The 12,498-nt window shown below is 35.4% G+C and overlaps 1 protein-coding gene across 2 annotated transcripts in view; it reads left to right on the forward strand.

Annotated features, from left to right (window-relative positions):
• The window catches only part of DZANK1 (double zinc ribbon and ankyrin repeat domains 1), a 79,646-nt gene that overhangs the window by 794 nt on the left and 66,354 nt on the right, over positions 1-12,498 (forward strand). For both annotated transcript variants that reach the window (XM_066236088.1, XM_066236089.1), the window contains exons 2-3: positions 969-1,089; positions 7,666-7,819. In XM_066236088.1, coding sequence (XP_066092185.1) covers positions 981-1,089; positions 7,666-7,819 — 263 coding nt within the window. In that variant the 5' untranslated portion in view covers positions 969-980. The remainder of the gene's footprint in view (positions 1-968; positions 1,090-7,665; positions 7,820-12,498) is intronic.

The following is a 12,498-nucleotide window of genomic DNA, read 5'->3' on the forward strand; positions in this document are numbered from 1 at the left end:
TCTTAATACTCAACTACAAATTGATTTTTAAAAAAAGGTTATATAACTATGTGGGAAATTGTAGATAATAGAGTGAGGGTGCAATAACTAGACTATAAAAATTGAATTAATATATAGATTATAATTGAGTAAAACTTATGTATCATACACATTGGAATTTATATAGGCTACACAGTGATCTGAACAGTTGTTGTATTAAGGCAAGGGTTATTTTTTACTCCTGAGTCCTTTGCATATTAAAAATTATGACACTGCCCAGCAAAAAGATCAGTAAAACCTCCATACTTATACTTAATTATTTATAAATAAAGTAAATAGAGTGGGAGACATTTGTGTTTGTTGCTCATAGTTTATCTTGGTGCCAACTTTCTACTGGCTGAAGTGTGATACTCTGCCATCCTTCTAGAGTTTCTGTGCAGCTTTTAAATGCAAAAACTACTTGGTAACGACTGCAGGGCCTTGAACTTGAGCTTTCCCAAAGGAGCTGGCTCTAAATTCACATTTCATGCTGCATACAGAGTTACTTCTGTTTCTCTTGTGCAATGACTTGCCCTGAAGCCAACAAGGCGGCACATGGATAAAAGGCAGTAAAGGCTGATAATAATCCAGAGGGAGTTTGGACCCGATCATTAGTGATGGTCTCTGTTCTGATGCATTCATTTAATTTGCCCATTGAAATAATTTTATTCCCCCATCCCATTCATTCATGCTCCTTTCCCAGAAGTAAAGTAAGTACTTAGATCATCAAAACCCCATACAAGCCTTCAGCAGTAAAAATACAGCTGAAAGCAATAATTATTTCAATTAAATATTAAATAATATTTTTAGGTGATATATTAACATCATCCTCTTTAGTTTTTTACTAGTTTTACTGTGTTTAAGTGAGGTGCTTCTCTTTGGCTTTTGTGTTCAAATATAGGTGGCCATTGGAATTTATTTTCATCTGCTTTTTTTTTTTTTTTTTTAAGTAAGCAGAGAAAATGACTGCTGGTTCAGTGTGTGTCCCTCAGATCATACCACTGCGAGTTCCTCAGCTTGGAAAAGCCAACCATGAAATTGATAACAATACACTTTTGGAAATGAAATCAGGTAAGAATCAAACATACTTGAAATGGTTTAAAATAACATGGCCATACTCTATATGTTCATCAGGTTGTTAATTTTCTTCTTTGCATGTTTTCTATAATTAGAATGTTGGGAAGTTTATAAAACTTTCAAAATTTGCAACAGTGTTATACTTGGTGGTTTATAGAGTGGTGTATGTTTAGATTGAAACGGTTAGCTTTGATCACCCTTTCATTTGTGTTAGGTACATTATTGCAACAGTGCCTTGACTCACCTTAGCCAAGGTAAGATGTCAGGTGCTTCCCGAAACATTCCCAGGATGCTCATTATTTTGCTGGAATAATGAATTTGACCTACTAATACAGGCTCTCCACTCAGGCTGCATATTGAATCCTGGCTTTGACAACTTCTGCTGATTTTTGGTACATTACTTACTGTCAGTTTCCTCATTATAAAATAGTGATAATATCTACCATTTAGAGCCATTGTGAGGATTAAATGAGTTGATGAGAGTTACACAGGGTCTAGCATGTAGTATTGCCAAAATAAATCTTAGCTAGTATTACAAAAATAAAACAATGAATATATTTCTTACTAATGCCAGAAGTGTGTATATATAAATACACACACACACATATACACATACATATGTGTAATAAATAGAGGAGGAAAAGTTTTATAGATAAAATATATGAACAAATACTTATTTAAAACAGACTTTGAGATTCAAATATACTTTAATAACTGATATATATATATATATATAAATTATCTGTCTTTCTAATGACCCTGTGCTTCTGAGACAGAATTCCAACTAAAAATACAATATATTATACTATGTCACCTTTTATCATAAAAGCTAATACTATTTTTAAAATTCTCAAAGCAAAATACAAATTTTAATATATGTGCCCATGACACTTAGAAGTTAAATGGTTGTTAGAAGGGAATGGCAAGAAAACAGTACAGAAGATCAACGAAACCAAGAGTTGTTTATTTGAAAAGGTAAACAAGATTGATGAACCTTTAACCAGACTCACCAAGAAAAAAAGAGAGGACTCAAATAGATAAAATTAGAAATGAAAATGCAGAAGTAACAACTGACACAACAGAAATACAAAGGATTGTAAGAAAATTCTATGAAGAACTGTATGCCAAAATATTAGGTGACCTAGGTGATATGGACAAATTGCTTGAAACATATAATCTTTTAAAAATCAATCTGAAAGAATCAGAAAACCTAAATAGACTGATTACATCAAATGAGATTGAAACAGTTACCAAAAAACTCCCAGCAAACAAAAGTCCTGGGCCAGATGGCTTCATGGGTGAATTTTACCAAATATTCAAAGAAGAACTAATTCCTATCCTTCTCAAGCTATTTCAAAAAATTTAAGAGGAGGGAAGACTTCCAAGCTCCTTTTATGAGGTGAACATAATCCTCATTCCAAAACCAGGTAAAGACACTACAAAGAAAGAAAACTATAGACCAATATCCCTGATGAACTTAGATGCTAAAATTCTCAACAAAATATTAGTAAACTAGATCCAACAATACATTAAAAAGTCATACATCATGATCAAGTGGAATTTATTCTGGGGAGGCAAGGCTGGTACAATATTCACAAATCAATCAATGTGATTCATCACATAAACAAAAGGAAGGAGAAAAATCACATGATAATATCAATAGATGCAGAAAAAGCATTTGATAAAATCCAGCACCCATTTATGATCAAAACTCTCAGCAAAGTGGGACTACAGGGAACATACCTCAACATGATAAAGGCATCTATTACAAACCCATGGCCAACATCATACTCAATAGGCAAAAATTTAAAGCAATCCCCTTAAGATCAGGATCAAAGCAGGGGTACCCCCTTTCACCACTCTTACTCAACATATTCTGGAAGTTTAAGCCACAGCAGTCAGACAAGAAGAAGAAATAAAAGGCATCCAAATTGGAAAAGAAGTAAAACTATCATTATTTGCTGATGATATGATACTGTACATAGAAAACCCTAAAGTCTCAGTCAAAAAGCTACTGTACCTGATAAATGAATTCAGCAAGATGGCAGGATATGAAATTAATATTCAGAAATCAGAGGCATTTTTATACACCAATAATGAACTGTTTGAAAGAGAAACTAAGAAAAAAAATCCCCTTCACTTTTGCAACCAAAATAATAAAGTACCTAGGAGTAAATTTAACCAAGGAGGTTAAAGACTTGTACTCAGAAAATTATAAAACATTGATAAAAGAAATCAAGGAAGATTCAAACAAGTGGTTCATGGATAGGAAGAATAAACATCATTAAAATGTCTATATTACCCAAAGGAATTTACAAATTCAATGCAATTCCTATTAAAATACTAATGGCCTACTTCAAAGATATAGAACAAATATTCCAAAAATTTATATGGAACCAAAAAAGAACATGAATAGCCTCAGCAATCTTGAAAAGGAAGAATAGAGTGGGAGGTATCACACTTCCTGATATGAAGTTATACTACAAGGCCGTTGCACTCAAAACAGGCTGGTACTGGCATAAGAACAGGCATACAGATCAATGGAACAGAACAGAGTACTCAGAAATAAACCCACAGCTCTATGGACAACTGATATTTGACAAAGGAGGCAAAAGCATACAATGGAGTAAAGACAGCCTCTTTAACAAATGGTGTTGGGAAAATTGGACAGGGTCTTGCAAAAAAATGAAACTGGATCACCAACCTACACCATTCACAAAAATAAACTCATAATGGATAAAAGATTGAAATGTAAATCGTGAAACCATAATCATCTTGGAAGAAAACATAGGCAGTAAATTCTCTGACATCTCTCGCAGCAATACATTTGCTGATTTATCTCCATGGGCAAGGGAAATAAAGGACAGGATGAACAAATGGGACTATATGAAGCTAAAAAGCTTTTGCACAGCTAAAGACAACATGAAGAAAATAAAAAGAGAATCCACACATTGGGAGAACATATTCGACAATACGTCTGATAAGGGGTTAATAACCAAAATTTATAAAGAATTGTAAAACTCAACACCAGGAAGGTAAACAATCCAATCAAAAAATGGGCAAAAGAGCCCTGGCCAGTTGGCTCAGCGGTAGAGCGTCGGCCTAGCGTGCGGAGGACCCGGGTTCGATTCCCGGCCAGGGCACATAGGTGAAGCGTCTATTTGCTTCTCCACCCCTCCACCGCGCCTTCCTCTCTATCTCTCTCTTCCCCTCCCGCAGCCAAGGCTCCACTGGAGCAAAGATGGCCCGGGCGCTGGGGATGGCTCCTTGGCCTCTGCCCCAGGTGCTAGAGTGGCTCTGGTCGCAACATGGCGACACCCAGGATGGGCAGAGCATCGCCCCCTGGTGGGCAGAGCATCGCCCCATGGTGGGCGTGCCGGGTGGATCCCGGTCGGGCGCATGCGGGAGTCTGTCTGACTGTCTCTCCCTGTTTCCAGCTTCAGAAAAATGCAAAAAAAAAAAAAAAAAAAGGGCAAAAGAAATGAATAGACACTTTTCCAAAGAGGACATACAATAGGTATATGAAAAAATGCCAACATTACTATCATTAGAGAAATGCAAATTAAAATTGCAATGAGATACCACCTCACACCTGTCAAAATGGCGCTCATTAACAAATCAACACATTACAAGTGCTGGCGAGGGTGTGGAGAAAAGGGAACTCTCCTGCACTGCTGGTGGGAATGCAGACTGGTGCAGCCACTGTGAAAAACAGTATGGAGATTCCTCAAAATATTAAAAATGGAACTGCCTTTTAACCTAGCTATCCCACTTTTAGGAATATATCCTAAAAATACCAAATCACTGATTCAAAAGAAGAAATGCACCCCCATATTTATGGCAGCATTGTTCACAATAGTCAAGTTCTGGAAACAGCCCAAGTGTCTGTCAGCGGATGAGTGGATTAAAAAGCGGTGGTACATATATACAATGGAATACTACGTGTCTGTGAAAAAGAAGGAAATCTTACCTTTTGTGACAACATGGATGGACCTGGAGACTATTATGCTAAGTGAAATAAGCCAGGCAGAGAAAAAAAAATATTATATGACCTCACTCATTTGAGGAATTTAATGAACAGTGTGAACTGAGGAATGGAATAGAGGCCGAAGCGGGATCAAAGGAACCAGAGGGAAAGTGGTCAGAGGGAAAGGGGAGGAGAGAATTGGATCAGAGAAGGGAAAGAGATTAGTGAAATTATATATTCATAGCACAGGGTTATAGAGAGCAGGACAGCAAATCCTGAAGGGAAACAGGGAGGGTGTTTGGGGGAGGGGTCAAAGGGGGTATCAAAGGGAATACGTGGGTGGGGATGAGGGAGATATATTCAGTGAGACACTTGAATCTATGTAAGCACAATAAATTAAAATCAATAAAAAATTTTTAAAAAGTTAAATGGTTGTTGTTGTTTTTTTAAAGTATTTTTTTAAATTTTTTATTTTATTTATTCATTTTTAAAGAGGAGAGAGAGACAGAGAGGGAGAGAGAGAGAGAGAGAAGGGGGAGGAGCCGGAAGCATCAACTCCCATACATGCCTTGACCAGGCAAGCCCAGGGTTTCAAACCGGCGACCTCAGCATTTCCAGGTCGACACTTTATCCACTGCACCACCACAGGTCAGGCCAGATGGTTGTTGACAAATGATGGTATGAATAACAGAGTATTTAAATTCTCTGATATTTAAAATGTCTAATAAATAAATGGTTCTACAATTCAAAAACAAAAAGAATAATAACCTAATTAAAAAATGGACAAATGATTTGAAAGGACATTTTATAGGAAAGGAAATATAAATGTCTTTTAAACATGAGAATATGCTTCTACCTACCTGCTTGCTGAGTAGACCTTATCCCCTGCTTTGTTTACTCCATTGCATTTAATCACCGTTCAACAGATTGTATATTTTTTGTTTGTTTACTGTCTGTGTGTCTTTCCTAGAATGGAAGCTTATAAGAGCGGGGACTTTGGTCATTGGTTATCCCCTGTGCCTAGAACAGTGTCTGGCACATAATAGGTACTTGGTAACTATTTGTTGAAAGAATGAATGATTCTTACTCAAGATGTAAGAAATGTGAATTAAAACTAACAAGATAATTTTTTTTCTTACCTAAGGGATTGGCAAAAGTAAAAGAAAAATTGATAGCATATTATATGGGTAAGGTTGTGGGTAAAAAAGCATATTCATGAGTTACTGGGGACAGTGCAAATTGTTTCAGTGTCCATGAGGGGAGTTTGGCAATATTAACCAAAATTACAAATGCACATATCTTTTGACTCAACAATACTGGTTCTACATATTTTACAAATATAATTATAGAAAGAAGCTGTTTCAAGGTTATTTATTACAATGCTTGTAATGGCAAAAAAACAAAAACAAAACCCCCCAGAAGATTTAGATGTCCCTCTGTAGGGGGTTGGTTAAATTGTGGTTCATCTATAGAAAGAGAGACTATGAAGGAACCATAGCACAAAGAATGGGGACTCTCTTTATATACCAATATAGAACAATATCCAAGACTTATTGTTAAATTAAAAAAGAAATGAATGGAACAGAGTATGATACACCATCTTTGTATAAAAAGAGTGAGGAAAATAAGAATATGTATATACATGCTTGTGTGAATATAAAATATTTTTGAAAGAATATTCAGGCCCTGGCCAGTTTGCTCAGTGGATAGAGCATTGGCCCAACATGTAGGCGTGCCAGGTTCGATTCCCCAGTCAAGGCACACATGAGAAGCGACCATCTACTTCTCTTCTTGTCCCCCTTCCCCTTCTTTCTCTCTTCCTCTCTCGCAGACAGTGGCTCAGTTGGTCGAAGCATTGGCCTTAGGCACTGAGCATAGCTCGGTTGACTTGAGCATTGGCCCCAGATGGGGGTTGCCAGGTGGATTCTGATTGGGGTATATGCAGGAGACTGTCTCTCTATCTCCCTTCCTCTCCCTTAAAAAAGAAAGAAAGAAAAGAAAGAATATTCATGATACCATTGATTGCTTTTGGGCAGCTGATGTTGGGAGTTGGATGGAGAGCTTTAATTATATATCATTTTTTGATATTTTGGATCTTGATAAATATGAATTTATTATCTTTACAAATTTTCTAAGAAGTGTAGGAATGAATTATTTACCAAGTCCAAATAAATATAAAAGCATTTCTTAAACAATACTCAAAACAATGAAAAATTAGGTTCTGCTTTTTAATGGGTTTTCTAGTCTTAAAATAGACCCCTGCTCTACTTGTATCAATGCCCTGTTGGAGATGCAGAATTGCATAGTGGTTCAGGGGCATGGGCTATCGATTCAACTTCATAACTTCTTCGGGACTCTGTGCCCTCATCTATAAAGTAGGTATAAAATAGGACTTATCTAATCGGGTTGCACAGATAAAATGCGCTTATTTATCTAAGGCACAGTGCCTGGTGTAGAGAAAGAACTCAATGATTGTTATTGTTCTACAATAACATGTTTTCAACAATATGTTTAAAAAACCTTATTAAATAACTGCCCATTGGCATTATTCAGAGACTTGTTACTTTAGTGTTAATCCCATTATCCTGTTTTGGGTTTTTCAGATACCCCAGATGTCAGCATATATTATACCCTGGATGGCAGCAAACCTGAATTTCTAAAGAGAATTGGTTATGGTGAAAATAATACATTGAAGTATACAAAGCCTATTACTCTGCCTGATGGAAAAATACAAGTTAAAGCTATTGCAGTCTCTAAGTAAGTTAAGAGCCTGGTGATTATAATTTATAATATAATGATACTTTAATTTTCTTTCCTTCTTTCTGTGAGAATCTGTGCTGGATTAGAAGGCTACTAAAGAAAAAATTATTTAATTTCAGCATGTACCTGTAACTTGTTTTTTTCTTCTATTGAAGTATACTGTAAAGTGAAGAAATCATAAGAGTGCAGCTCAATGAAGTGCTATGTATATTAACACTGTTATTTTCTTTTTGTTGAATTTATTGAAGGTGACACTAGTTAACAAAATTGTAGGGTTTCAGGTATCCAATTTTGCACTGTACATGATATTGTGTGTTTTCTACCCCAAGTCAGGACTCCATTCATCATCATTCAGTCCCCTTATACCCTCTGCCATCTGCCTCCATCCTCTCTCCCGCAGCAATCACTACACTTGTCCGTTTTTTCTCTTTTTTTACCTTTTGCTCAATTCCTCCACCACCCCTGACCTAGCCCCCACCCCGGCCCTGACAGCTTTCTATCTATGAGCCTGTCTCTATTTTGCTTGATTATTTACTTTGTTCTTTGGATTCCACACATGAGTGAAATCATATGGTACTGGTGTTTCTCTGACTGGCTTATGTTACTTATAATGACTTCCAGGGCCATCCATGCTGTTGCAAAAGGTAAAATTTTCTTTTTCTTTTTTTTTTTTTTTTTTACAGCTGAGTGATATTCTATTGTGTACATGTCATTGTCTAAATGTACCAGAGCTTTTTTATCCACTCATCTACTGATGGGCACTTGGGCTGCTTCCAAATCTTGGATATTATAAATAATGCTGCAATTAATATAGAGGTGCATGTATTCTTTCAAATTAGTGTTCCTGGTTTCTTTGGATAAATTCCCAGGAGAGGAATTACTGGTTCATAAGACAGTTCTGTTTTTAATTTTTTGAGGTAACTCCATACTGTGTTCTACAGTGGCTGCACCAGTCTGTATTCCCACCAGCAGTGCACGAGAGTTCCCTTTTCTCCACATCATCACCAACACTTGTTGTATACTGATTTATTGATGATAGCTATTCTGACAGATATGAGGTGATAGCTCATTGTGGTTTAAATTTGCATTTGTCTGATGATTAGTGACATTGAGCATCTTTTCATATGTCTATTGTATGTCCTCTTCAGAGAAGTGTCTATTTAGATCCTTTGCTCATTTTTTAATCAGGTAGTTTGTTTTTTTTTGGTGTTGAATTTTATGAGTTCTTATACATTTTATTTATTTATTTTTTACAGGGACAAAGAGAGAGTCAGAGAGAAGGATAGATAGGGACAGACAGGAACAGAGAGAGATGAGAAGCATCAATCATCAGTTTTTCGTTGAGACACCTTAGTTGTTTATTGATTGCTTTCTCATATGTGCCTTGACCGTTGGCCTTCAGCAGACTGAGTGACTCCTTGCTCAGCGACCTTAGGTCCATGCTGGTGAGCTTTTTTTGCTCAACCCAGATGAGCTCGTGCTCAAGCTGGCGACCTCGGGGTCTTGAACCTGGGTCTTCCGCATTCCAGTCTGATGCTCTATCCACTGCGCCACCGCCTGGTCCGGCTCTTAAACATTTTAGATATTAACCCTTTATCAAGTATGTAATCTGTGAATATGTTCTCCTATTCAGTGTGTTATCTTTTTATTTTGTTGATGATTTACTTTGCTGTACAAAACTTTTTAGTTTGGTGTAGTCCCATTTGTTTACTTTTTCTTCTGTTTCCTTTGCCTAAGGAGACCTATCAGAAAAAATATTGCTACAAGAAATGTTCAAGATTTTGCTGCCTATGTTTTCCCCTAGGATTTTTATGAATTTGAGTCTTACATTTATGTGTTTAGTCCACTTTGAGTTTATTCTTGTGTATGGTGTAAGAACGTAGTCTAATTTCATGTTTTTACATGTATCTGTCCAGTTTTCCCAACACTATTTATTGAAGAGACTGTCTTTACTCCATTGTATGTTCTTGCAATCCTTTGTTAAAAATAGTTGGCCATAAAGTCATGGGTCTACTTCTGGATCTTTATTATGTTCCATTGCTCCATGTCTATTTTTATGGCAGTACCATGCTGTTTTGGTTATTGTAGTCTTACAGTTTACTTTAATATCGGATAGCATGATTCTTCCAACTATGTTCTTTCTCAAGGTTGCTGTGGCTATTCAGGATCTTTTGTGGTTCCATATAAATTTTTGGAATATTTGTTGTAGTTCTGTGAAATATGCTGTTAGTATCTTGAAGGAATTGTGTTGAATCTATAGATTGCTTTGGGTAGTATGGACATTTTAACGATGTTACTTCTTCCTGTCAATGAAGATGGCATATACTTCCACATATTTGTGCCTTCTTCAATTTTTTTTTAGTGTCTTATAATTTTCTGAGTACAAGTCTTTTACATCCTTGGTTAAATTTGTTCCTTGGTTAATATTTATTCTTTTTGAAACAATTGTGAATGGTATTATTATTATTTTTAGTTTCCCTTTTTTTTATAAATAAATTTCTATTAATGTTAATGGGGTGACATCAATAAATCAAGTTTCTCTTTTTGATAGTTCATTATTGGTGTATAAAAATGCAACTGATTTCTGGTTATTTATTTTGTATTCTGCTGCTTTACTGAATTTATTTATCAGTTCTAGTAGGTTTTTTTGGTGGAATCTTTAGGGTTCTCTACTATTATATCATCTGCAAATAATGACAATTTTACTTTCTCCTTTCCAGTTTGGATGCCTTGTATTTCTTCTTGTCCGATTGCCGTGGCTAGTAGTGCCAGTACTATATTGAATAAGAGTGGTGATAGCAGACATTCTTGTCTTTTTCCTGATCTGAAGGGAAATGCTTGTAGGTTTTGCCCATTGAGGATGATATTGATTGTAGTCCTGTCATATGTGGCCTTTGTTACATTGAATTATGTTCCCTCTATTCCCACTTTGCTTAGGGATTTTATCAATAATGGGTGCTGGATTTTATCAAATGTTTTTTCTGCATCTATTGATGTTATCATATGATTTTTATCCTTCATTTTGTTTATATGGTGTATCACGTTTATTGATTGTGCCAACCTTGCATCTTCAGAATAAATCATACTTGATTATGATGTGTAATCTTTTTAAAATAATGCTAGATTTGTTTTGCTAATATTTTGTTGAGGATTTTAGCATCTACATTCATCAGGGCTATTGACCTATAATTTTCTTCCTTTGTAGTATTATTGACTGGTTTTGAAAATAAGATAATGCTGGCCTTGTAAAATGAACTTGAGAGTCTTCCCTTCTCTTGAAGTTTTTGGAATAGTTTGAGAAGAATAGGTGTTAGTTTTTCTTTGAATGTTCAGTAAAATTCGCCCATGATACCATATGGTCACGAAGTTTTGTTTGATGGGATTTTTTTGATTACTGCTTCAGTTTCACTGGCCATAATCTATCCTGATTCTCTGATTCTTTCTGATTCAGTTTTGGAAGATTGTATATTTCTTGAAATTCATCCATTTCTTTCAGACTGTCCAATTTGTTGGCATGTAGTTGTTCATAATATTTTCTTACAATGCTTTTTGTATTTCTTTGGTGTCAGTTGTTACTTCTCTTTTATTTCTAATTTTGTTTATTTGGGTCCTCTTTCTTTTTTTATTGAAGAGTCTAGTTAAGGTTTATCAATCTTGTTTATCTTTTTATAGAACCAGCTCTTGGTTTCATTGGTCTTCTTCTGTTTTGTTTGTATTGTTTTTCAGACTCTATTTTATTTATTTCTGCCCTGATCTTTATGATTTCCTTTCTTCTACTCACTTTGGGCTTTGTTTGTTATTCTTTTCTTTACTTCCTTTTAGTTCCTTTCAGGGTAAAGTTATATTGTTGATTTGATTTTTTGTTTGTTTGTTTCTTGAGACGAGCCTGTAATACTATGAATTTTCTTCTTAGAACTAGTTTTGCTGTGTCCCATACATTTTGTGTTATTGTATCCTTATTTTCATTTTTAAAGCATTTATTTATTTCTTCCTGTTAACCCATTTATTATTTAATAACATGTTATTTAGCTTCCAGGTATTGTGTGTATTTCAGTTTTTTTCTTGTGAATGATTTGTAGTTTCATACCATTATGTTCAGAGAAGATGCTCGGTATGTTTTCAGTTTTCTTAAATTTATTGTGACTTGTTTTGTGTCCTTATATGTGGTCTATCTTATAAAACTGTTCCATGTGTACTTGAAAATAATCTATATTCTGCTGCTTTGGGGTGAAATGCTCTAAAGATTTCAATTAAATCCATCTGATGTAGTGTATCATTTTAGGCCGCCATTTCCATGTTGATTTTCTGCCTGGAAGATTTATCCATTGATGTCAGTGGGATATTAAAATGCCCTACTATTACTGTATTACTGTCCATCTCTCCCAATATGTCCATCAAGAATTGCTTTACATATTTAGGTGCTTCTACATTGGATGCTTAAATGTTCACAAGCGTTATGTCCTCTTGTGAGATTGCTCCTTTTATCATTATGTAGTGTCCTTCTTTGTCTCTTACTGTAGCCTTTGTTTTAAAGTTTATTTTAGCAGATATAATTATTGCTTCCCCAGCTGGGTTTTTTCTTATTTCTATTAGCCTCAAATATTTTTTTTATTCCTTTACTTTTAGTCTGTGTGTATCTTTCATTCTGAGATGGGTCTCTTATAGAGTATATGAGT

This window comes from Saccopteryx bilineata, chromosome 6 (assembly GCF_036850765.1).
Source record: "Saccopteryx bilineata isolate mSacBil1 chromosome 6, mSacBil1_pri_phased_curated, whole genome shotgun sequence".
Lineage (NCBI taxonomy): Eukaryota > Metazoa > Chordata > Mammalia > Chiroptera > Emballonuridae > Saccopteryx > Saccopteryx bilineata.